Source organism: Macaca thibetana, chromosome 8, assembly GCF_024542745.1.
Source record: "Macaca thibetana thibetana isolate TM-01 chromosome 8, ASM2454274v1, whole genome shotgun sequence".
Lineage (NCBI taxonomy): Eukaryota > Metazoa > Chordata > Mammalia > Primates > Cercopithecidae > Macaca > Macaca thibetana.
Window position 1 is genome coordinate 21,946,089 of NC_065585.1, and position 27,261 is coordinate 21,973,349.

A 27,261-nucleotide genomic window follows, 5' to 3' on the forward strand; every position below is an offset into this window, starting at 1 on the left:
AGTAGGTGCCTAATAAGTGTTTCATGCGTTCACGAGTGTGCAAACGGTTTGTACGCACTATACAAAAATAACGATTCACAATAGGAGGAAAAATTCCCCTTCTCCGTGTCGCCGCTACCCAGCGAGGCACTGACAAGCCAAACGCAGTGTTTGTTAATTGACAAACGGGACAGCAGCGGAACTAGAATTCCGAGTGCTCTGTACGGGATTTACAGCGGTGGTAAGAGTAAAACTGAGCATGCGCAGCACACCAGCCATATGGACTCATAATTCTCCGTCCAAAAACGCTTGCTAGGTGCCTCGTTAGCGCAGTAGGTAGCGCGTCAGTCTCATAATCTGAAGGTCGTGAGTTCGATCCTCACACGGGGCACAATACTTTTGTTTGCTGTCCTTACAGCCCCACCGAAAAGAAACGTTTTGTTTGCTGGTCAAAGTCCCGGGCTGAAAATAAGGAGGAAAGACGTATCTGCGTCGAGTATCCGGCGACCAGGTGAACCTGTTAAGAAGTGCCCCCGCCAAGACCACCCTCGCGCTGCGGCCCGAGTGCTCAGGAAAGAGCACTTGTGAGGGCCTGGAGCAGCCCCCGACTCCTCGACCTGCCCTCGCCCTTGCCCTTGCTCTTCGGTACTGGCCGTCGCCGGGGGGTCGCGCACAGCTCTGAGTTACGGCGGGAGTCCAGGTGGTCACAGTCCAGGACGGCGCTGCGAGCGCGGCGGGGTTCAAGGCCGTCTAATGGAGGTAATAGAGGAGTGACTGGGAACACTGTGTGGGGCGGCGAGGAGGCTGCGGGATGGGTAAGCAGCATTGATGAGAGGCCAGCGGTGGGCACCGAACCTATCTGGAAATGGCAGGTCATGATAGGGTCTGGGGAGAGGGGTCTCAGGGAGGTCATGCAGGCGCTGGGATATACCATATGCCGGGGAGCTGTGTCAAGACTGCATCTGAAACAGACGCTGCAACTGCGGTCCTCACCTACTACGTTCTTGCTAACCCAGCCATTCTCAAAGATCCGTCTCCCTTCTGCCCAGGTCAAATAGCGAATTAAATTACAATGGAATAGCTATAACTAGCCCTTCATCTTTCAATTCTTTGCTGGTGGCATGATTCTCTTCAGGTTCCTTGGGGATTTTTTTTATTTTGTTTTGTTTTGTTTTGTTTTTTTGAGGCAGGGTCTCGCTCTGTTGCCCAGGTTGGACTGCAGTGGCATGGTCTTGGCTCACTGCAACCTCTGCCTCCCGGGTTCAGTCAATTGTCCTGTCTCAACCTCCCTAGTAGATGGGACTACAGGCAGGTGCCACCACACTCGGCTAATTCTTGTAGTTTTAGTAGAGACGGAGTTTCGCCACTTTGGCCAGGCTGGTCTCGAACTCCTGACCTCAGGTGATCCGCCCACCTCGGCCTCCCAAAGTGCTGGGATTACAGGTGTGAGCCACTGCGCCCAGCCCCTGGGGATAATTGTGATAACTTTTTACTAGCCAGGTTTACTATCCTGGTAAGGAGGACATGCCAGGGGCTTTCACTTGAATCTTTCTAGGATAATAGCTCTTACTCAATGGGTCTTAGTGCCAACGGGGAGATTCTGCCATTTTTCATGTATGTTTATTTCAGTGATATATTCAGGTACTCAGAAAATAACCACAGGTTGGTTTCATGGCCCTATTCACCCTCTGTAATTCAAACTTTGCTCAAGACTCCTTTGATCAACTGACCACCGTTAGTCCTGACTTTCACTGGTAGGCCACAGTAATTAGTGTCAATTCAGAACCCATGTTCAGTAATCCCTGGGAGATATGGGTGTTTTCTTTTCCCTAGTACACAACCCTTCAAGTAAATGGCAAGAGGTTTCTTTGGGAAAGGGTCAAAGAATACTCATAAGCACGTATATGTGGCACTGCTTCAGGGTCCTTCCTCAGGGAGACCTGGCCTCCCCTTCTATCAAGAGGCTTTGGATCTGGGAATCATTTTCATACTGGAAACTGGGTGACAGGTATGACGCTCCAAGGTGATGACTCGAGTCAGTTTTTTGGCTACCAGGTCTGGAGTTTTTCCTGTTACATATCTCAAGCAACATTTTAGTAGGCCACCTATCTATTTCATTCTTAGGGACAGTGTAGTCAATTATCAGTAGCCAAAAATCCTTTAATACTACTACCGCCCTGCTGCCCTTTACTGTAAATGGTTGTCTGGTAATTAAATGCTGCTACCTGGCCTCTGCTGCCTCCATTATCCCCACTGAAACCAGGGAGCACATCCATGGTGGTGGGATCTCTCGCCGTCACGTCTTGTTGCATGAGCCACCACAGACCTTTTCAGGTTTGTAGGTGCTCCCTTGCTCAGTGCCTTCATAAAGGAAGTTACTTTTGGACCCAGAGCATGGCATTGGGAGGTGAGTGAGGAGGCCAGATGTGATCAATCCACCCCTACATTCCTACTTCCCTGAGCTTTTGGAGACCTGCATCCACATCATGCCAGGGAAATTCTGGCATCTGTCTCATTAGATAGAGGCCAACATTGAGTCCACATTCCTGTTAACCAACCAAGCAAACTGTGGAGCCACTTTCAATGGCATGAGCGTGGCAGTTATCAATCATCTCAGGTCTGCAGCCATGGGCTGGGCTCTTGAGGCATTTCTCCTTACAATGCGCATGATGCTGAGCTGTCAATAGAGGGTGCTGAGGGACACTGCAGGAGAAACAGGGCTTCTCTTCCTTGCTCCAATGTTCTGTTTGGCTTACTCTTGCTTCATGGCCCACCAGCGGTGCGTGTGCATGGGGGACATCTAGTCGTGCTCTGCCCCATGTGCCTAGTGTGCACAATTGCTTTATGACTTCACAGTCCTGGCCCAATGACCACGTCACTATAGTCTTCCCAGTCTGGACACTGGCATGTTCCAGGCCTCACGCCAGCAGTGCCACCCTGACGCACTCTGAGCACCTGCCTGCTGGCCTGTTTGCCTGTGCCTGAGGGTGATTTCTTGTGGCCCTCTGGATATGGCCAGCCCGCACACCACTCTGACAAGCGGGGTCCTTATGCCCTGCCTCCCTGTGCATTTTTACCAGCCTCGGATTGTCTGTCCCCAGGAGAGTTGTTTCCTGCTGCCTGGGGACATGGACTACCCCTGGCCTGGCTAAGTCTGAGACCCTCCCCAATATCCAGTGGTCCGCAACCATACCTTCTTTGACCAGGTCTGAACCTAAGCCTCGGGGAGGGAGGAGCCTCCCCTCCGAGTCTGTCCTTCCTTGAGTGCTCTCCTCAGTCCTACGTACCCTGTAGAGTGCTCTTTACATCTTCATAGTTGCTCCCCATCATAGTTTAATAAGTCTTTACATTAAACTTTCCTCATCCAAACAACTGTGTGGTTTGCTTCCTGACTGGACCCAGACTGACAGAATGAGTTTAAACATTAAATCCAGACTCTCGGATAAGCACACCCGTGTTAATAAATTAAGCCTCATGCAGTCCTTGTAGTCAGCTGCTATAACGCCCCACATGCAATGGCTGTGGAAAGACCTTTAGCAAATGCTGAAATCTTGCTCAACCTGGGAGAATTCATACTAGAGAAAAACTCTATGAATGTAAATAAATTCGAAAAGGCCCCTAACCAACTTAACAGCTTATTTAGCACCACTGAATTCATATTGGAAAAAAACTTTCCAAAAGTAGCCAAATGTGGAGAGGGATTTAGCTGAAGCCCAACATTTAGCCAACATTGCAGAATTCACACCAGAGAGAAACTTTATGGATGTAATAAATATGAAAAGGCCTACAGGGACCGCTCTTCTTTAACAAACTCAACGGAGTAATGGAGAGAAACTTTTTAAATGTAGCCAAGAATTTTAGCCAAGTTCAGTCCTTATTCAATTCCAGAGAATTCACATTATAAAGAAATTGAAGATTGAAGATATAATGTCAAGAAGCAGGAAGAGATAATCAGAAATGTATTTTATATATTTCATTAAATGTGATAACCTTTGCAATACCAACCAAGCACATATGACTGAGGCGCTTCAACCAAGTATCTGAAATCTGCTAAGGCAGTGATTTTATCAAGATTATCGGAGAAATGTAGGCTCAGAGAAAACTGGAAGCATGTGATAAAAACTTCATTTGGGTGAGAGCATTCATAGTGTACTTTCACTGGATGAACAGGAACTCTTTTCAAAAATTAACTACTGCAGTTCTAGATATAAAAAAGAGGGTTTTGTATGTGTATGTGGTATGTGTAGCTGCAAAACAGACCTGACTGGGTATAAATCCTAGTAAAAGAGGACCTGAAATAGAGGTAAAAAACTGCAATAGACAGCTGTTTCTGGGTGGCAGAATCACAGAATTTCAGAATTTCGATGCTTTCCGGTGAGCAAGCAATTCTAGTCTACCAAAGTTTCCATCACACTCTACGTATTCTATATCCTGGGATTCCTGTTGTCACACCAGCTTGGTCCACGCAGGCATATGTTTGCAGCCACCTAAAAATGTTTCCCAGATACTCTTGGGAAACAAATGCTGTATGTAATGCCAGGATATCATTTTAGAACTTTGCTTATTGGGCAAAAGAGAGCACTTTGCTGAAAATATTTGATTAACCATAAGATTATGCTTCGTGGCACCAGAGAAAATAATTACTACTACATATTGTACACTTACTATGTGTCAAGCACTGGGCCAGGAACTTTTTAGGCCTGATCTCTTTCTTTTTTTTTTTTTTTTTTTTTCAGATGGAGTCTCACTCTGTCGCCCAGACTGGAGTGCGGTGGCGTGATCTTGGCTCACTGCAACCTCTGCCTCCTGGGTTCAAGCGATTCTCCTGCCTCAGCCTTCCGAGTAGCTGGGATTACAGGTGTGTGCCACCACGCCCGGCTAATTTTTGTAATTTTAGTAGAGAAAGAGTTTCGCTATGTTGGCCAGGCTGGTCTCGGACTCCTGACCTCAAGTGATCCACCTGCCTCAGCCTCCCAAAGCACTGGTATTACAGTTGTGAGCCACCATGTCCGGCCTGGCTGACCTTACTTAATCCTCATATCAAGTATTTCTACCCTTCTTTCAGCGAGTAAGGTTCGGGAGGTCACAAGCAGCCCCACTGTGGAGCCAGGAAGCGGAGGGACGGAGGAAAAGCAGTCGGTGCTGCCAGAAGAAGTAGGCAGAGGGCAGAAGGAGCTGGGCCAGAGATGAGATGTTGCGAGTCTGGTGGGGTCCCTGACAAAGATGAGGTCCCGCTGGCAGAGGCAGGGGTGGGCAGGAAGGTGGTGATGGAGACCACTCCAGGCTGCTGGTGCTCTCCACCTGCTGCTGAGTTCTCTCTCAGTCCAGGCTATAGAGCTGTTGAGATCATTTCCTGTTCTTTATTTCTCCATTCATCCTTAAGATAAACCTTTATCAACTAAAGTTACTGATGTTTACGCCAGTCCCTGCAACCTGAAAGCTTAACACAGCTTTAACCGTTTCTAAAACATTTTTATTGTAAAAAGTACAATAAGCCATTTACAAGCCGAAAAGTATCAGAATTAAATAACACATAATTTTTATAGACACATTTTTCTGTACAAAGGGCTGATCTTTATAGGAATTTTAAATAAATAATCTAAAAATCAGTGTCACTGATTGCAAAATAGGTCTCTCTCTCGACTGTCTCAAGCTGAGGTGCCTTCTACGCAGCCAGAAGATGAGGGGTTTGACATCTGTGACGAGCCTGGGCAGTGAGTCTCTGACGAAGATTCCTCACTTTCTGGATAAGATTCTGTTCCGTGGTGTCCCATTCTACTGCTCTTCTATTTAAAGAAACTTGAAAATGAAATTTAAAATTTAGAAAAGCTGAGTTTTCTGATGTTAGCAATGATACAGCATTTATTTTAAAGATAAATGTGCTGTAAAAATAAATAATGAAATGCAATTCTAAAACCCAAATTTTACATATTACCTGGCCCTAGGTGGTTCCATTTACAAGCCAAATAATTATTTGTTGGACCGAATGAATGCTAACAGAGAACTTCTCTGCTTTGAAATACTTGGGATATAAACAATCTTTCTGAAAAACTGTTTTTCCTCCCAAATAAATCCAGCTTTTATGCTTTTGTATTTTGCTGCCAAATAACCTAAGGTTACCAAATAACCATTTTAAAATTTAGAATTATCTAGTTAAAAATTTAAGTTTTGATATGTCAGAATAGAGAATAGCTGAGAATCTCTCATACTTCATCTGACTCTTGAATGATTTTTGGTTTAATTCATATTCTGGCACAGAATTTATAGATGCATGTAAAAATATGAGTTAGCAAAAATATTTTACACAATACTGGAATCTCCTGACTTGGTATGAGGTATATTTCTTATAAAGCTCTTCTTTTTGGGACATTGTATAAAAGAACTCAGAAGATCTTGTTAAATTCTGCTTCACCTATATGGCAGTTTTATTGAAAACAATTAGTTGAAAGAAAGTTGAACAGAGTGTCTTGTCTCCTCCTCCCTTTTAAGAATAAATAATACACTTTACTGGGAAGACTGTTAGCTTCTTTATGGATGGCCTAATGCTGTGACTACATTTCTGTAAGATGTTTCTACTCTGTTCCTTCTAAAAAACCCAAAACCTTCCAATGAACCACGTCCAGGGATCAAAACTCAGCATGAAGCCATTTGCCTTTGGCAGTTCTACTGCTGGTAGGGCCCAGAATTCCACTGGAGTGCCCAGCATGTTTTCAATGGTTGCTGGAGGGCACCCAGCCCAGATGAACAGAGTTAAGAAAATTCAACCATGCAATAGCTTTGAAAAACAACGCTGAGATTTTTTTCATAAGGATGTCAAATTAGTTATTAATTTCATATTATCAATCTAGTTAGAGACTTCTGTTAGAACCTCCAACTACGTTTTTGGGCAGCAGCGCTGGTGCTCAAGAAATGGAGTGGCTTTAGTGTATTCACATTTTCTTTACTTGGAATTTCGTCTGCACCCAGTTTTCCCACTGGGAAATATAAGAGAATCTTGCTGCCTCCCTTTTAGGATTTTCATTATCAGTGCCCTGGGAAAATGGCATCCACATGCTATAAACATAATTTACACCACAATTTTGCTTAAATATCGTTACATTTAAAATGGCAGAATAATTTTCTTATCAACTTACTCTGCGTTGAGGGATGCATTTCAGAAGAGTCATTTAAATGTGAGGTTCTAGGCAAACAGCTTGCGTCCTCCTGTTCGTTTTGGAACCTGGGTTCTTCTGTTATAAAAGTGAGGAGATCAAGATGATGTTTGGGAGTGAGTAGAAAGGCTTACTAATTCCAAATGGTCCCTAGTAAGTTAAAATCACCAAGGACGGCTAAAAACTCCTTTCTTTTCTATTTTAAGAAGAATGCTGTCAACATTCAAAAGGCAAGGAAGTGTCATTAGTGAGAATTAAGAGCTGAGCTGATTTCTGTAAAACATACTTCAAAAACAGTTTCAGCTAAAACACAAAGCCAACAAACTCAAACATGTGGATATTAAGATAGAGATTATGAAATGTGATTAGCAAAGCTTCCCTGGAAATGATTGTGAGCTGATCACTACTGGTTTTAGCCAGGCAGGGCCTCATCAAAACATTCAGCCAATCAGAGCCAGCCACAGGCAAGTTTGACCTGAAACCTTCTTAGAGTAGCAGGCAGAGCAGTGCCCTAGCAACCGGTGGTGCCTCCCGGTACTTTTATCAACTACTCTCCTCATCTAAAAACTTACACTCACCCTCAGCCGTGGTTTTACTGTTTCCTAACTCCTACAGCAGCACATCCAGTATGACACCAAGGTGATTTTAAAAACATTTGCATCCTGACATTGCTTGTAATGGTCCCTTCCTTCTACTCCCACCACTAGCGTCTAAGCCTCCATGTGTCGAGCCCAGAATGCTGGGGAGTCTCATTGAACCGGTAAGATGTCTGCCTTTTACCTCTCTAAAAAGCTTTAGATAATGGTTTTAACTCACAGTTTTAGCTCAATGAGTCATTAAGGTAATGTGACTAATCACCAAATGACTAATTTGAACTGGTGGGGGACTGGAATCTAGGAGTCATCTTCAAACCTCTGAAGGGCTGGACATGGTGGAGGTAGTAAACATAGCCTGCAATCTGCACTGTTCAGAGAACAGAGAAAAGAGAAAGCAGATTGAACTATTTTACAAAAAAATAACACTTCTTTTTTTTTTAGATGGAATCTCGCTGTCACCCCAGGCTGGAGTGCAGTGGCGTGATCTCAGCTCACTGCAACCTCCACCTGCTGGGTTCAAGCGATTCTCCTGCCTCAGTCTCCAGAGTAGCTGGGATTACAGGTGCGCGCCACCATGCCCGGCTATTTTTAGTAGAGACGAGGTTTCACCATGTTGGCCAGGTTGGTCATGTTGGCCATGTCAGCCAGGTCGAACTACTGACCTCAGGCAATCCACCCGCCTGCCTCCCAAAGTGCTGGGATTACAGGTGTGAGCCACTGCGCCTGGCCAGAAATAACTTTGAAATAAAATACTTGTAGCAAATGGACTAAGGTCATAAACTTCCCAGTCTACCAGCATTTTGGCCCAAGCAGCCTGGCCACTGCTATACCTGCTGCACAGATAAGATGGGAATCAGGTGTGGTTCCTCAGATCTTTTTAAAGTTTCTTTATTTTTCAGAGACAGAGTCTCACTATGCTGCCCAGGCTGGTCTTGAACTCCTGGGTTCAAGCCATCCTTCCGCCTCAGCCTCCCAAATTGCTAGGATTACAGGTGCCACGGTGCCCAGCCAGAGCTGAGATCTCACAGCTCCCTCTCATCTGTCCTCCAAAATTCAACCTGCCCACTCCTGTTCAGTTCATCTTCCCAAAGGGCTATGTTGTAAATATTATCTCTGTTCAAACAACTAATGATTTCCTTTTGTCTCCAGCAATGTTTCAAACACTGGCTGGGGAGATTCACCCGTGAAACTTTAAAACAAAAATCTAGCTCCCTAGTTTCTACCCTAGAGCTACCGATGGAATTATTACTATTATTAGACCTACTGAATGAAATCACTATTGGTGAGGTCTTGAACATATGTATTTTTTGAACATGTATGGGTTTTTTTTTTTTTTTTTTTTTTTGAGACAGAGTCTCACTCTGTAGCCCAGGCTGTAGTGCAGTGGCGAGATCTTGGCTCACTGCAACCTCCGCCTCCTGGGTTCAAGCAATTCTCCTGCCTCAGCCTCCTGAGTAGCTGGTATTACAGGTGTGTACCACTACTCCTGACTAATTTTTGTATTTTTAGTAGAAACAGGTTTTCACCATATTGGCCAGGCTGGTCTCAAACTCCCAACCTTGTGATCCGCCCATCTTGGCCTCCCAAAGTACTGGGATTACAGGAGTGAGCCGCCTGGCCCAAAAATGTCATTTTCTTAATGGTAGGTGATTGCCTCCTGGTTTTAGGATTAAATGAATCTGATTATATACCCTGATTAAGAAAATGACTGACAGATCATTCAGTCATAAACTTAAGACTTTTGAAAACTGGATGTTTATTAATCAAATTCTCTCCAGTGGTGAAATTTAGCAACGTTCAAAAATATACACGGTTGACTGGTCTGACAAAAAAATTTAGCTAGCATGGAAGGAAGACATCATGGAGGCAGAGGGGCAAACGTGTAGGAAAACCACTGATGAGGAAAGGAAAGCTTTTTTTTTTTTTTTTTTTTTTTTTTTTTTTTTACAGTTTCTTACCTTTCTCTATTTCTACATAGATAGCGCTCTAAATATTTTCTATTTTTATTTCTAAAACAAGGGTAAGGCTGGGCGTGGGGGCTCATGCCTGTAATCCCAGCACTTTGGGAGAGCCAGGCAGGAGGATCACGAGGCCAAGAGATCGAGACCATCCTGGCCAACATGGTGAAACTCTGTCTCTACTAAGAACACAAAAATTAGCCGGGTGTGGTGGTGGGCGCCTGTTATCCCAGCTACTTGGGAGGCTGAGGCAGGGGAATTGCTTGAACCTGGGAGGCGGAGGTTGCAGTGAGCTGAGATCGCGCCACTGCACTCCAGCCTGGCGACAGAGTGAGACTCCGTCTCACAAAAACAGACAAACACACACACACAAAATCAAGGGTAAGTGTGAGAGGGTGAGGGAGAAGTGACAGCTCCCATGGTTGTTATCTTTTGTAAGCCAGTTTTAAATATTTAATTTGTGCAGGGTCACATTCTACTCTTCTCCACTTCCTCGAAGTACCCTTGGTGCTATCTGGGACCACTAAATCTCAAATATGAGCGGTAATGAGGGGTTTTAAAAGCAGGCATGATTTGGCCGGGTGAGGTATAATCCCAGCACTTTGGGAGACCAAAGCAGCCAGATCACTTGAAGCCAGGAGTTCGAGACAAGCCTGGGCAACGTGACAAAACCCCATTTCTACTAAAGATTAGCTGGGCATGGTAGCATGCGCCTGTAGTCTCAGCTACTCAGGAGGCTGAGGCAGGAGAATCGCTTGAATGCAGGAGGCAGAGGTTGCAGTAAGCCAAGATTGTGCCACTGCACACCAACCTGGGCAATGGAGTGAAGTTCTGTCTTTAAAAAAAAAAAAAAAAGTAGGCATAATTAAATGACCTAAACTATATTTTCACTCTTCAAATTTGTGAAATGGAAAAGTAATGCACACAGCATATTCATGAAGCCAAAAACTGGAAAGAATCCAAATATCCCATCAACTGATGAATAGATTGAAAAAACATGTAATATCCACACAATGGAATATTATTCAGCAATAAAAAGGAATGAAGTGCTGATATATGCTACAACATGGTTGAATCTCAAGACATTATGCCAAGTACAAGAAACCAGACACAGAAGACCATATATTACATGCATTTGCATGAAATTTCCTGAATAGGTGAATGGACACAAGGTAGTGAGTGGTTGCCAAGGGCTTGGGGGAGTGAGTGGAAATGGGGAGTGACTGCTAACAGGTACTGGGTTTATTTTGGAGTGCTGAAAAATCCTCTAAATTTTCTTGTGGTGATGGCTGCACGACTCTGTAAGTGTATTTTTTAGTACATGATAATATAATGCCATTGAATAATACACTTTAAGTAGGTGAATTAGGCTGTGTGCGGTGCTGGGCACTCCTGTAATCCCAGCACTTTGGGAGGCTGAGGCAGGTGGATCCCTGAGGTCAAGAGTTTGAGACCAGCATGGCCAACATGGCGAAACCCCATCTCTACTAAAAATACAAAAATTAGCCAGGCATGGTGGCTTGGGACTGTAATCCCAGTTACTCCGGAGGCCAAGGCATGAGAATCACTTGAATCCGGGAGGTGGAGGTTGCAGTGAGCCGAGATCATGCCACTGCACTCACTCCAGCCTGGGACACAAGAGCGAAACTCTGTCTCAAAAAAATAAATAAATAAATAAATAAAAAGGTGAATTATAGGGCATGTGAATTATGTATCAACAAAGCTATTATTTTAAAAAGCAACCTATTCACATTATAAAAGGCAACATAGTAAAATAAAAGTGCCTTGTTAACTGTACTCTAGAATTTTATGGAAAACTTTTTTTTTTTTTTTTTTTTTTTTTTTTAAAGAGACAGGGTCTTGTCTGTTGCCCAGGCTAGAGTTCAGTGGCATGATAATAGCTCACTGCAGCCTCAAACTCCTGGTCTCAAAGAGATCCTCCTGCCTCAGCCTCCAGAGTATTTTAGAGTTTTAAATTATAATTTTGATTTTTCAGTTGATGCCACTATAAGCCTTGTACTGAAACCTAGTGTTGGATCAGATCCTATGAGAAGTTGCCCTGTGGTACTTGAATATACTGTTGTTCTGAGGACCAGCTTTTGGCAAAGCACATATTTCACCTTGGAACAACAGAATCAAACAGAACTCCATAGGACAGTCTGCACAAACTTTTTCCTCCATTGGGACTCTGTTTTTGTAATAGTCCCTCCTCAGCCCACCCTTTCCCACCAAAAATATAGTAACCGGTGATCACCTTTTACTTGAGCAGTAGATTGAATAGAAGTGCCAAAATACATCCCAATAATTTATTCATTGGCCAGGCACAGTGGCTCACGCCTATAATCCCAGCACTTTGGGAGGCCAAGGCGGGAGGATGGTTTAAACCCAGCAGGTTGAGACCAACTTGGGCAACATAGTGAAATCTCATCTCTACAAATAATTTAACAGATTAGCTGGGTGTGGGGATGCACGCCTGTGGTCCCAGCTACTTGGGAGGCTGAGATGGGAGAACTGCTTGAGCTCAGGAGGTTGAGGCTGCACTGAGCCATGATTGCATCACTACACTCCAGCCTGGGTGACAGAACAAGACCCTGTCTCAAAAAAAAAAAAAAAAAAAAAAAAATCATAATAATAGACCCTACTAAAAGAATAAATCTGTAACATCATGGAGAGAAAGGCCTCTCAAACACTCACCTTTATGACATGGATTTTCAGCATGTTCTACAGCTGCATTTATCTCTTGCTTTAAAAACCACTTTCTAGATGCATCTGAAAGAGCAGACGCTTTCTTTGCTGATCTCAAACAGAACTCTTTTCCTTCAGCTTCCTTCCACTAAATTCAAATAAATGGAAAAAAAATTACATAAAAAGTATAGTAATACACATCTCACAGTAGAATGAGCCCCTTCTGTCTTCTCTATCCACTTTCCTTTATATTCCCATGGCAAGTAGGATCCGTTTGGTGTTATGGTAATTGGGGTGCCTGTGTTGGCCCAAGGCTATTAGGAGCCTTGAAAGCAGAGGCAGGTTTTATCCAACCCGCAGTACTACAGAGTGCCACAAAGCACACAACTATATCCCAATAGTTGCTGAAATAATAATGCATTTCAGTAAGTTTCAAATCTCAAATCTTACAAGACTAAGCTAGGTTTGTATTCGTGGCAATTGCATTTTATTTAATTTGAATGCTACATCTTAATAATAAAATCTACAAAATTCAGAGAATGAACTCTTTGCCCAGCTCTCGTCCACATGATGACCACAGGGAAGTCAAGTGATTTCTATTCACCCCTATTTTCTTCTCCATAAAATGGGAAAATAATAATCTTAAAATTAGCTCAGAAGGTAACTAAAATATATTTAAAATCCAACTCCTAAAGTTTGCCAAAATTCTGGAAAAGCTACAGCTTTTACATGGAAACACATTATTTTTATGTTATAGAAATAATGCATTAAATAACAAAAACTTTAAAAAAAATCACAAAATAGGAGGGCAAGGAAGGATCACAGATATCCATCCCTTTCATGTTACTGATGAGGGGGCTGATTCTGAGCAGCTTCCCAAGGCCACGCAGTGGTCAAATCAGCTTTATAACACAGGACACTAGATAGACAGAAGGAAGGATTTCTGCAGAACGTGAAAGGCCCTTACAATGATTCTCAGTCAACTCTCAAAAATACCATTTTACCCAAAGTCCAGCAGCAGTGAATTTCACACAGTCTAGCCCTAGTGTCAGCAATGTTTATGTTGAGAATGTGAGTTTCCACCCCAGTTTTCCTGAGAACAGCCTCAGGGTTCTGGGTATTACTCCCACCCTCTCCAAGCCCTTCTTCCTGTCCTAGAATGAAAGGGTTATAAGATAAGGCTCCATGCCACTGGGATGGGGTAGGAGGAAAACGAATCTGGAATAGTGACTTGAAGGAAATACACTGTAAGAAGCCAGCTTTCAGAATAGACACTGTGATACAGCAACAGAGAGAAGCAATTAAGCCAGGTATCTAGATCTTGATCTTTCCCCACCTCCTCCGTGTCCTTACAAAAGTCTATGGTACCTGCAAAAATATCTCCAGAGCACAGATCCCAGAGTCTTTGGAAGGAGCAACCAAAAGATAGACACGTGTGACATATACTATTAATTACCTCCTCGGACTCCATTCTTTGATTCTTCTTTAGGAATAGAATCTTTTGTTTTTATTTTTAGCTATCCTATTAACTGATAGGAAAAGAATCTTAATTTTATTTGGGATGATAATGCTCCCTGTGAAGAATATTATTTTTCTCAGCATCCTTTGCTGACAAATGTGGCTCGAAATATGATGTGGGACTCCTGGAAAGAAGTTAGAAGGGAGTGTGACTCAGGTGGGAGGCAGAACATTCGCACTTGTGCTCTCCCTTCTCCCTGCTGTCTGCAGTGGGTATGTGATGGCTGGAACTCCAGGAGTCATCTTGGATGGTCAGGTAACCTTGAAAATGAAAGCCATACACTAAGAAGAAGTGCAGAAAGGCTGAAAGAGGACATTTCCCTGATAACGGTGGAGCCCCAGTACTAACCCTGGACTCCCTACCTCCAGACTATATATCTATCCTGTTCCTAGTCACTGTAGTGTGGGGTTTTGTTACTAGCAGCTACAGACCATTTCTACCTATTCAGCATCTTTTACATTGTAAGTATAAAGAATGAGCTAAATTAAAGCACTAATATTATTCAAGCAGCCAGAACAAAAATCCAGGAAGTTGAGAAATTGAAGCACACTAATGTAAATGAGAAAGACGCTTAATCATTTTTTTGTAGAATCAATATTAGATGACTTCTCTGACAAACACCTATTAAAATCAGATTATCTCTTCCAGCAAGAATGACTTGGTTTGACGCTTTTGTCATTTGACTCTGTGCTACTTCAAAATTTCAGTGCTTAGGCTGGGTAAAGGGGGCTGTAATCCCAGCACTTTGGGAGGCTGATGCAGGGGGATCGCTTAAGGCCCGGAGTTCGAATTTTGAGGCTGTTCAACCAAGTGAGACTCTGTCTCTTTAAAAAAAAGAAAAAACAAAAAAACCCAATGCTTGATATAACAAAAAGCTGATAACACTAGTTTTACCTTCTTGGCTTCCTGCTCCACCATTGCATTTAATATCTCTATTTCTTTCCTTCTGTTTTCCCTAAGGAGTTTGGCTACTTCCTGGTAACATTTGTTTCGTTGTAGATCATCACATTTTTGTTTATGTAAAGACTGAATCTGCCAGTCAGTATTTAGGCATGCTTGTTCAGCCTTTGCCAAATTTTCTTTAATCACCTAGGAAAAAGTTATATATTTCAGAAACAAGGTCAGACTGCTAACATATAAAATGAAGGTATAACCATTCAATGTATCCACATGTCTAGGGCGGTTGTTCACAACTCTGGCTGCATATTAGCATCACCTGGGAGTGTTTAAAATAAGCTAATGTCTGGGCCTCACCACAAGCCAATTAAACCAATCACTGGACAGCTGGGTACTGGCACCTTTAAAAAACTCTTCAAGTAGAAATTAGCTGGGTGTGGTGACGGGTGCCTGTAGTCACAGCTACTAGGGAGGCTGAGGCAGGAGAATTGCTTGAACCCAGGAGGCGGAGGTTGCAGTGAGCTGAGATCATGCCACTGCACTCCAGCCTAGGTGACAGAATAGGACTCAGTCTCTACATTAAAAAAAAAAAAAGCTCTTCAAGTGATTCTAATTTACAGCCAAGGTTAAGAACTTATCAGCTAGGGGATGGGTGGGATTCAACAATTTCCATGTTTTCAGCACTCTGAAGAAGAGCCCATTTTAACAGACTGGACGAAAGCCTATTAAAAAAAAAAGGAATATCTTGAGGAAATCACCTAAGAGACTGTTGTAGAACAGAAGGTATCTACTGTACACTATTCCTGGTTTTCGGAACAGGAGCAGACCGGTACACATACCCATTTAACATTGTGTTAAAGACGTAATAGAGAAAGCTCTTCTTTGAAAGTCTCAAGTTCTATTTCAATTCACTTAAGTCAGCATTTCTGAAAGCGTACTCCATAAGAAATTCTCTGAAATACATCTGGGAAATTTTCTTAAATATTCACAAATGTACAGTATCCTCAAATTTGGCATGAAAAATACCTCACTTTAAGACAGCATTTCCAATACTTACTTGACCATCCCCCATCTTATTGAATAATAGTTAATAGTCCACACAATACACTTGGAAGTGCTGGCTTACATACCAGGCAGGGACCTGATGCTTTGAACCTAATCAACTCAGGGACAGTTTTCAGAGGCAGAACATAGAAGGACAGTATAATTTGTTTTGTTTTGTTTTGTTTTTTGAGACGGAGTCTCCCTCTGTCGCCCAGGCTGGAGTGCAGTGGCCGGATCTCAGCTCACTGCAAGCTCCGCCTCCCGGGTTCACGCCTTTCTCCTGCCTCAGCCTCCCAAGTAGCTGGGACTACAGGCGCCCGCCACCTTGCCCGGCTATTTTTTTGTATTTTTTAGTAGAGACGGGGTTTCACCGTATTAGCCAGGATGGTCTCGATCTTCCGACCTCGTGATCCGCCCATCTCGGCCTCCCAAAGTGCTGGGATTACAGGCTTGAGCCACCGCGCCTGGCCAGGACAGTATAATTTGTAAAGTCACTATTCCTTTGTATTTTCTTCTAAGTCACTACTCCTTCGTATTTTCTTGTAAGTCACTATTCCTTTGTATTTTCTTTGAGGAAATTCCTTTGTATTTCCTCAAACTGTAGGAAAAAGACATGCATATGATTGTCAGTGAAGTAAACATCTTATATATAAAAGGAAACAATGTGAGATTCTAGGAACTGTGACAACTGAAGCAAAGAAACAAACTAATTCAACTTTACAGAGTTTAATTTCGATTTTGTTCTCTTAAGAGGGTGACAGATGAAAATTTCTCTTCTGCATATACACTAAATGGATCGTATTTTTACCTTCTGAGTTTTCTGACTCTGTGTTTCACCTGCTTCTATCAGCTTATGAAACATGTGTTCTTCAAGATCCACTTTTCGTCTATGGGCATCTGCATCTGCTCGCATTTCTTTTGCAACAGCTGCTTGATTTTCAGTAAGATTCTGTTAAAATCATTTGTAAAAAAAAAAAAAAACAAAAAAAACCACTGATTTATATAATGCTAGAATACAAAAACAACTTTTTTCAGAATAGTAATATGCACACAAATAAAAGCTGCAATCATCTAATTTTCAAAGTAAAATGCGAAGACTGGAGAGATCAGCAAAAATGGCAGAGTAAGGACCCCTGGAAATCCTCTCAACCATAAAAGCATTGAGAACATGGATTAAAAAACAAGTCAAAATGAACTTTTTCAGCATTCTGGAAATTAACCAAAGGCTTGGAGCTATCTGGGGAGCATTTACTTATAAAAATGGCTGAATCTCAGTAAAAACAGCTAGCTCTCTGACATTTCATCTTGCATTTTTCCTGTTCCCACCCCACTCCCAAGCTATGCATTAGTCTTTTTTTTTGTTTTGTTTTGAGACAGAGTCTCACTCTGTTGCCCAGGCTGGAGTGTAGTGGCACGATCTCAGTTCACTGCAACCTCCCCCTCCCGGGTTTTCAAGTGATTCTCCTGCCTCAGCCTCCTGAGTAGCTGGGATTACAGGTGCCCACCACCAGGCCTGGTTAACTTTTTTTATATTTTTAGTAGAGATGGGGTTTTACCATGTTGGCCAGGCTGGTCTCGAACTCCTGACCTCAAGTGATCAGCCTGCCTTGGCCTCCCAAAATGCTGGGATTACAGGTGTAAGCCACGGTGTCCGGCCTATGCATTAGTCTTGACAACCAGCAGCCTGGAAGCCAAGCAAAATGGGGTTGGACAGAGCTCCTTCAAACCACCATTGCTGGAGAACTGTCATTGTTTGAGTTTTCTGGTGGTTCCCTGAAAGACCACTCCTAAGGCTGTGTTTTTAAAATCTCACTCAGAGCTTGCCTACTGCAGAATAGTCTTATCCCTGGAGAAGTTGTTGAAAACAATTAGAGCAAACTGTTGAATATCTTGGCTGCTTGGGGCAGTGGATCTTGGGAGAGCAACCAATAGGCTAAGCAAAAAGCTTAACAGGAAAAACTGGAGAATCAGATGTCCACAGGAGGCTTAAAAAATCTCAGATAGATTCCTGGAAGGTCATGTGCATGTGTAAGGCTGTGCATATGCTAAGGGCCGTGTTCTCAGACCTGAGAAAGACCTAAGATCTCACACTTCTGGTTAACTCTGAGGTTTTGCATAACCAGGAAGTGGAATCTAAGAAGTAGCAACTGCCTAGCTGAGTGATAAAGGCGTGCCCTAACATGCACACAGAGCTCCTCAACAACTACTAGAAGCTTACTGGTTCAAAGAATCTATTAAAATCTCTGTCCAATCATTTGCTGACCCCCAAACTACCTGAATAGAGACATCAGTGGCTATATACGACAAAAGATACGGACTTTCAAAATTAGTTCAGAAAAGTCACTAAGCAAAGAAACAAGAAGAAACCCTGGGGAGGGGAGACAATCTTATTTCCAAAATTGCCACATTATATGCCAGACGTTCCTATAGTTGATGTAATAATTTTCTTATTTTATGATGGGTCTATCAGGGTGTTACATGAATTTTCAACTTACAATATTTCTAACTTATGATGAGCTTATTAGGACATAACCCCATCCATAAGTTGGGGAGCACTGTATTCAAAATGTCTAGTTTTCAACAAACAATCACATGATTGTTTGAAAAAAAACAAGAAATATGGGACAGGCATAGTGGCTTATGCGTCTAATCCCAACACTTTGGGAGGCCAAGGTGGGAGGACTGCTTGAGCCCAGGAGTTTGAAACCAGCATGGGCAACATAGCAAAACCCTGTCTCTATAAAAACTACAAAAATTAGCAGGGCGTGATGGTACGCACCTGTAGTCCCAGCTACTTGGGAGGCTGAGGCAGGAGGATTGCTGGAGCCTGGAAGGCAGAAGTTGCAGTGAGTTGAGATCATGCCACTGCACTCCAGCCTGGGCAACAGAGCAAGACTCCATCTCAAAACATAACTTCTGTTGTAAGACTGCCACAGATTAAAGTTATGCACTCCTATGGATAACTTAAATCTTCTCATGAAGAAACAACAGCCAAACGCTAATTAAGGGACATTCTACAAATTATCTGGCTTACATGTTTCAAAAAATATCAATGTCATAAAATACAAAGAGTCAGGAACTTATCTCATTTTAAAGGAGACTAAAATGATGACAACAAAACAATGGATGAGCTCTCAGATTTTCTTTTGCTCTAAAGGACATTTTGGATACAATGGATCAAATCTGAATAAGGTTTATATATCAGATCATCTTATGTTAATTTCTGATTTTGAGAACCGTACTGTGGTTATATAAGAGGACTCCTTGGTCTTAGGAAATATACACTGAAGTATTTAGGGGTAAAGGAGCATCGGGACTGTAACAGTTCAGAAAAACAAGTATATATTTGTGTGTACATATGTGTATAGGTAGAGAAAAAGAGGAAGAGAAAGCAAATTTAGTAGAATGTTAGTGTTTAAAAATCTGAGAGACAAATATCTGGAAATTCTTAGTACTTTCCTTGCAAATTCTCTGTTAGTTCTAAAATTATACCCTTCAATTGCCACTATCCTCCACCCCTAAAGAAAAGATAGTAAAAAGTAAAGTTTAGCTTAGTCCACATGAATTACATCTAATTCCAAATCATGGGAGACTCAGCCAAACTATAAATCCCTTGCTCAGTTCTAGAAGAAATTCAGTGTGGAGACTTTAAAAGTGTTATAGGTGTAAATGGATGCTATATGGTTTAAATCTCACCTAATATGGCTATCAAACATATATGTTATGTATTATGAATTCACAGTTATCGCTAATTTCAAACTAAAAGTATGACTTTTTTTTTGAGACAGGGTCTCACTCTGTCACCCAGGTTGGAGTGCACAATCTTGGCTCACTGCAGCCTCTGTCCCCCAGGCTCAAGTGATCTTCCCACCTTGGCCTCCTGAATAGCTGGCACCACAGGTGCACACCACCACATTTGGCTATTTCTTTGTATTTCTAGTAGAGATGGGGTGTTGCTGTGTTGCCCAGGCTAAAAAGTCTGACTTTTTACGTGGGCTGAAAGAAGTGAAAACGTACAGTTTCAACACTAAATGAGTAACAAAACATTTTTCCTAAATAATAAAAATTTATATTAACAAAGCTCCTTTTTTTTCCAGTGTCTTGAAAACTGAACAGTAAGTACTAAGCAGATATTTGCTGATTTAACTCCAGAAGATTCCAATGTAAAGTAATTTACAGGCCAGGCGTGGTGGCTCATGCCTGTAATCCTAGCACTTCGGGAGGCCGAGGTGTGCAGATTGCTTGAGCCCAGGAGTTTGGGACCAGCCTGGGCAACAAGGCGAAACCCTATTTCTACAAAAAACACAAAAATTAGATAGGCGTGGTGGCGCATGTCTGTAGTCCCAGCTACTGGGGAGGCTGACGTGGGAGAATCACTGGAGCAGGGGAAGTGAAGGTTGTAGTGAGCTGAGATGATGCCACTGTACTGTAGCCTAGGCGACTGAGTAAGACTGTCTCAAAAATAAATAAATAAAAATACAAATAAAGAAAGAAAGTACTTTACAGCTCCTGACTGATTTACCTTTCAGGATCCTTGTGAGGTATTGAGATAATTTTGTAGTCACTATTACATAATTACAGGAAAATTTAGTAAGTTGGTAAAAAATCCTGAGGCAAAATCTGGGGCCTACATCTGGTGCTTCAGACACTAGACTAAGCTGCTAACAGAAACATGAATTAAATAATTACAACAAACTGTACATTCAGACATTTTGGCTACCTTACAATCCTGCATGGCACTATATTCTGCTTAAAAAGTGAATAAAACGAACGCTAGAAAACCATGAATAAATACAGTCTAAAATGGGTTTATGCAAACCCTGCTTTTCTTTTTCTTTCTTTCTTTTTTTTTTTTTTTGAGATAGGGTATCGCTCTGTTTGCCCAGGCTGGAGTACAGTGGTGTGATTATGGTTCACTGCAGCCTCGAACTCCAGGGCTCAAGTGATCTTCCTGCCTTTGCCTCCTGAGTAGTTGGGACTACAGGTAAGCATACCCAGCTAAATTTTTTAATTTTTGGTAGAGATGGGGTCTCACTATATTGCCCATGTCTGGTCTGGAATTCCTTAGCTCAAGTGATCCTTCTCCCACCTCAGCCTCCCAAAATGCTGGTATTACAGGTTTGAGCCACTGAGCTTGGCCAAAACCTGCTTTTCTTATGTTGGAAATAACTGAATTATACCTTCTCATAAAGTCTCTTTTGCGATTCGAGTTCCAGCTGTCTCATTTCTAGGTCTCTGGCTGTGGCAGCAATTTCTCGATCTCTCATATATACCTATGGCCAAACAACAAACTGTGAATACCAAAAAGAATTTACAAAATAATTTTTAATAGATTTAGTAATCCTGTAATCTGAACGACCTACTAACAGTATTTAAGATAACAGCAATCGGGTTTTTGAAACCAGAGTAACTGACAAAGATTAATACTCACTGCAGAATCTAGGAATAATCTCTCAGTTAAAGTGAAGTTTAATTTAAGAATAAAAAGCACAATACCATATGCCCATCTACTCAGACTGGAAGAACAGATAGCAGTTCTTACAGTATTACAGTAACCAATATCATGAGTTAGAAAAACTTGAGCAATTTAAATCTGGGGTAGATAAAAATATAACGTTTATTTAATGTTCTTTTTGACTAAACTTCTCTACTTTTATAAGTTCGGCTTGACAATTACCAATTCTAGGTTTAAATTTCTTGCAGATGGTTCGACCTGTGTGTATTCTGCTCCAAGTGAATTAATTTAGAGTTCGCCTATTTCCAAAATTTGATTAGTTGGAAGTTTTTTATTCCTATATACTAGAGGGTTTGCATATGGGATATGGCACTCTCTAGAGACTCTTAGAAATGATCTTAGATATAAGGTGAAATGTTAGATATTGTCATTATGGTAAAAGACATGCTATCAAATACTTAAAATAGGAGAAACAGTAAATGAGAACATAGTTGGATGTGCAAACGTATATATCCAAAGGCTAAAAGAGAAACATGGACCAGGACCAGCTCAATTTAAAGAGGTTATTAGGAAAGGAGCTAGCTCAAAGGTGGGGGGAAGCTTGATTGTATGAAGTAAGAACAGCAATAGTGACAGGAAGTGGAGGAGAGGTGTGGCATAGCAAATCACGCTTTTTAGGAATTTCAATTACTGAGCTCTTTTGCTTATGAATTTTCAGAGATACAAACAGCTATGTACCACAGCAAAAACCGATCGGCTTTGCTTGCTGCTAACAGATGTTCACAGTCACATGTACTTGTCATTTCAGATTCAAGCAGCCTTTCCTGCTAGAGCCTGAACCACGAGACGAGCTTTTGCGGTTTGGCAGGGTCAGAGCACAACATCAGAACAGGCAGCTGGGAGGACAGGAGGCTGGAAGGGTAGGCAGAGGCCAGATCATGTTGCTGAAAGGAGTTTATAGAATTCTTGGACCAAAAAGTGCCGCCTCCTGTTTCAAAGGGGTTTGGAATAAAGACATCAGAGTTCTGAGCTTACTTTGTGGGAAGAACATACACTTTTCTATAGTAATGAAATATCAATCTCATTCACTAGACGAGAAAATTAAAAGAAATCTTGGATTTTGAAAACCAATTTAAAATTAACAAGGCTTAAACAAAACAATAAGTATGATGCTATAAAGAGATAATAGATTTCTAATACATATGAATTAAAAATACTTTGAAAGACTTAGGCCAGGCGCCTGTAATCCTAGCACTTTGGGAGGCTAAGGTGGGCAGATCACTTGAAGTCTGGAGTTCAAGATCAGCCTGACCAACATGGTGAAATCCTGTATCTACTAAAAATACAAAAATTAGCTGGGTGTTGTGGCAGGCACCTGTAATCCCATCTTCTCAGGAGGCTGAGGCACGAGAATTGCTTGAACCCGGGAGGTGGAGGTTGCAGTGAGCTGGGATTGCACCACTGTACACCAGCCCAGGTGACAGAATGAGACCCTGTCTCAAAAAAAAAAAAAAAAAAAAAAAAAAAAAAAAAAGACTTAAAAAATACTTCGTATTTTATCAAAACTAGGCTTGAAACTCTAAATTAGTGCATAAATTCAGTGCAATCCTAATAAAAATTCCAATGGGATTGGGAGAGGTGAGAATTCCAAAAGTGAAACAATTCTTAAAGTCTATTTGGAACGATAAACATTGGAGAACACTGACAAAAACTCTGAAAAGGAAGACTAATGAGTGAGAATTAGGACTAGTTAGTAAAACACTTCAAAGCTACTGTCATTCAAACAGTGTGGTACTGGCTTAGGAATAGAAAAAGCAAGGAAAGAGATCAAGTATGTAACAGAATTTAATATGTAAAAACCATCAGTTGGCAAATGACTTGGCTAATAGTCAGCAAACGGTGTTGGGACAATTGACTTGCCTTTTAGAAATAAGTAAGCTAACCTGACAGAAAGTTAAGTCTAACTTCACAGAAAGATGGACAAATGATACAAATATGTAATGTGTAATTCTACAAATGGAAGATAAGTAACAGAAAAGATACTTAACCTCACTAACAATAAAAAAAGGCAAATTAAAATAGACTATTTGTCATCTATCTGCTTGGCAAATATTAAGACTGATGCAGTACAATTGACTATACTAGGGGATGGGTACTCTTACGGTCTTAAAATAGCTTAAGCCATTTCATTTTTAGAGAACAATTTGGCATAATTTAGAAGTTACTCAACAAAAGTATGTGTGCAAGTAAAAAGACTTTTATGATGTAGCATGGTTATTTGCAAAACACTGCAAATAACCTAAATGTCCAACAACAAAGCATTAAATAAACTATTCATTCAATGGAATATTATACAACCACAAAAAAGAAATAGATACATATAACATACGAAAAGATATTCAACATATGTAATTTTAAAAAGCAGGTCACAAAAACAATGTATAATGAGAATAATCCCATTTTTGTATAAATATAGGAAAGCATGACTATAATTACTCCTCTATCTATAGAACATACCTGAAAGGCTATATAATTAACCTTTTTTTTTTTTTTCTGAGACTGAGTCTCGCTCTGTCACTCAGGCTGGAGTGCAGTGGCGTGATCTTGGATCTCGGCTCACTGCAGCATGTGCCTCCGGGGGCAAGCAATTCTCTGTTCTCAACCTCTTGAGTAGCTGGGATTACAAGCACCTGCCACCAAGCCCAGCTAATTTTTGTATTTTTAGTAGAGATGGGATTTTACCATGTTGGCCAGGCTGGTCCCGGACTCCTGACCTCAGGTGAACTGCCCGCCTCGGCCTCCCAAAGTGCTACGATTACGGGCATGAGCCACCGCACCCGGCCAATTAACCATTTTTTAAAAGTGTTTCTCTGGGGATGATATGAGGACTGATGGAGAAAGTCCATTTTTAATTCTATATATTTTGTACTGGAAATTATTTTTATACTGGCCACAGATAATTTTTACATGAAAAAAGAATATGTCCCCTAATTAAAAATTAACTGCCAGGCGTGGTGGCTCACGCCTGTAACCCCAGCACTTTGGGAGGCCGACGTGGGCAGATCACCTGAGGTCATGAGTTCGAGATCAGCCTAGCCAAAATGGTGAAATCCCATCTCATGAAAAATACAAAAATCAGCTGGGTGTGGTGGTGTGCACCTGTAATCCCAGCTACTTGGGAGGCTGAGGCAGGAGAATCGCTTGAACCCGGGAGGTGGAGGTTGCACTGAGCTGAGATCACACCACTACACTACAGCCTGAGCAACAGAGTGAGACTCCGTCTCAAAAAAAACAAAAAATTAACTTAATGGCTAACTGATACTGATATTTCTATTTTTAGAGAAACAGTCACTAAGGACACTTGACTAATTTTCCTGGCATTTCTTAAATATTTAGCCATTCATGAAATACAAAAGAGAATGAGAAAAGCCGAGGGGAAAATAAAATTAAAGGGGCTATTTAGTATTCATGGTGGACTCTTTTTTTTAGAATATTATTTAATTTGAAGGCGTTCATTACATTTAAGTGAGAGTAAATGGAGATGACGTATGAGAACTAAGGTAAGAATAATAAACCTTTCTCCCAATTTCATCATCCAGTCTTCTTAGCTCCATTTCCTGTTGATCTTGCTGAAGCTTCAGAAAACGCCTTCTTGCAGCATCTTGTAAGTGCATTTCCTTTACTTGCAGCTCTCTTTTCACAGCAGCTAGCCTTAAATACAAAATACATCAAGTGGAACAAATAAAGCAATTCCTAATATGACTTAGTTTTTTCATAACAGGTCTACCATGCCCATCATTTCAATACAATTGCTATCCTTTATCTGAAAGAATGCCAGAACTGCTCTACCGTTACCAAAGATGATGTATACTTATGCTTTGAGAATTTTAGCAGAGAGCTCACCGGCTCAGTTCAGTAATTCCTTTTAACCCGCACTCTAAATCTGTTACATAAAGTTCCGTCTAAGAATATGAATCAATAAACACAGAAGTGAGTTTCCCAACAATTGGGCTTAGTCTCAATGTTTATCCCATAACTTTACTTAATTTACACATTTTACCTTATTAACATACTTTTACGTATTTATTTTTAAGTTTTTTCTTTTTCTTTTTTAAGAGACAGGGTCTCACTATGTTGCCCAGGCTGGCCTTGACCTCCTGGGCTCAAGCGGTCCTACCTAGTAGCTGGGACTATAGGTATATGGCACCACACCCAGCTAACACACTTTTGAATATGCATTTAATACTCATTCCCCTGTCCTCCAAAGTGTTAAATGAGTAATGACATAATCATTTTATGTTACAATTGTCAGGTCACACAGGTATGCTTAAAACACAATTAAAAAAATTATACTCCACTACAGGTGATGTACCCAGCACTCTATGACAAAGCATTTCTGCCCACTATAGAATAATGTTTCTAAATAATGTCCTTCCAGGAACATTAATCCGTGCAAATCTAGATTATATTCAGTATAGCTTTAGAATTATATTTTACTACATAGCAATTTTTTGAAAAGTGGTATATAAAGATTCTTTTTATTAACTTAATAGTTGCTTAATAGAAATGCCACAGCTGGGTAATCCTATATATAATGTTGTTCCTAAAATGAAAAAATGAAAGAGCATAAAAATTATTCAACCAATTTTTATGTCCAGATTTTTTTTTTAAAGGGATAACACATACCTCTGTCTTTGTTGTATGATTTTCTCCTCCTCTTGTAAGAGCATTTCTCTTCTTGTTTCTTCAGCTTTACGAAGCAGCTCCTGTTTCTGGCACCAAGCTTCATCTTCAACTCTTTGCTGGTCAACTTCAGCTTGCATATCTTCAACTGTCTGCCTTAAGTAGGTAATATTATTATGAAAACACAAAGAAGAAAGTTAAGTAATTTAAATCCAAGAATCATCAAAACACAAAATGTATACCGATTAATGTATAATCCATTTTATTTCCATATGTAAGAATTAACTATCTTTAATATTTCTAGCCTTCAAACCCTGATTTTACACAAATACTCATAATGTGAATGTATTTTTCTTTTTTTTATTGAGATGAAGTCTCACTCTGTTGCCCAGGCTGGAGTGCAATGGCGTGATCTCCGCTCACTGCAACCTCTTCCTCCTGGCTTCAAGCGATTCTCCTGCCTCAGCCTCCTGAGTAGCTGGGACTTCAGGTGTGCGCCACTACACCCAGCAATATTTTGTATTTTTAGTAGAGACGGGGTTTCACTATGTTGGCCAGGCTGGTCTCGAACTCCTGACCTTGTGATCCGCCTGCCTTGGCCTCCCAAAGTGCTGGGACTATAGGTGTGAGCCACCACGCCCAGCCAAATGTATTTTTTCATTAAAACTTTCTTATTATGTTTAAAACACATTTTGTGGTATCAGAAAAAGAAAAACTATTCCATAATTACCTCTCTCTTAAGTAATCCAATTCATCATTCCTTATTCTTTCTCGTTCTTGTGTCTGATAGTCCACAATAAACTTTGGATATTGATTAAATACTGGATACTGCCCTTTTGTCAGTGCAACAAAAACATTAAGCATGCTGTCTGGATGAATGTCAGTAGGCGTGGTCTCCATGAGATGATAAACTTGTCTAATCACAACATTTATATCCAGGTTATTTCGATGGTGAAAAAAAAACTGTAAGAAAACTTGGTGTTTAAATCGAGATTTACCAGACAAATCAATTATGAGGTAGGTAGAATTAAAGCAAGAATTTTTTTAAAAAGTGAATCTATATTTAAGAATATACATTTTTTTTGTAAATTCATTAAAGCTTTTCTTTACTCAAGTTTTACAATGAAGACAATTTATTTAAAAAATGTAACAGAGTTTCACAATCATAAGAAATTCTGACATAAAATTAAAAAATGAAGGCTTTTAATACAGTAGAAAAAGAATGCTTCAACTATGGAACAAATTCTGCTTGGATTTTTTTTTCTTCAAAATCCAAAATAAATGATAAATTAGC

The 27,261-nt window shown here is 41.0% G+C and overlaps 1 protein-coding gene and 1 non-coding gene across 8 annotated transcripts in view; one reads left to right on the top strand and one right to left on the bottom strand.

Annotated features, from left to right (window-relative positions):
- Window positions 1–297: 297 nt before the first annotated feature.
- Window positions 298–370, top strand: TRNAM-CAU (transfer RNA methionine (anticodon CAU)). The gene has a single exon. It is a non-coding gene; the product is annotated as a tRNA-Met (tRNA).
- Window positions 371–5,430: 5,060 nt separating this feature from the next.
- TBC1D31 (TBC1 domain family member 31) overlaps window positions 5,431–27,261 on the bottom strand; it is a 72,074-nt gene continuing 50,243 nt past the window's right edge. For 5 of the 7 annotated variants that reach the window (XM_050801519.1, XM_050801512.1, XM_050801515.1 and 2 more), the window contains 9 exons: window positions 26,698–26,930; window positions 25,971–26,123; window positions 24,860–24,995; window positions 21,010–21,102; window positions 16,638–16,778; window positions 14,783–14,977; window positions 12,379–12,517; window positions 7,113–7,208; window positions 5,431–5,778 (listed from right to left, as the gene is read on the bottom strand). In XM_050801519.1, the coding sequence (XP_050657476.1) occupies window positions 5,645–5,778; window positions 7,113–7,208; window positions 12,379–12,517; window positions 14,783–14,977; window positions 16,638–16,778; window positions 21,010–21,102; window positions 24,860–24,995; window positions 25,971–26,123; window positions 26,698–26,930 (1,320 nt within the window). In that variant the 3' untranslated portion in view covers window positions 5,431–5,644. Of the gene's footprint in view, window positions 5,779–7,112; window positions 7,209–12,378; window positions 12,518–12,563; window positions 14,149–14,782; window positions 14,978–16,637; window positions 16,779–21,009; window positions 21,103–24,859; window positions 24,996–25,970; window positions 26,124–26,697; window positions 26,931–27,261 lie in introns of those variants that run through there. The other 2 variants (XM_050801516.1, XM_050801518.1) reach the window with 2 other exon arrangements.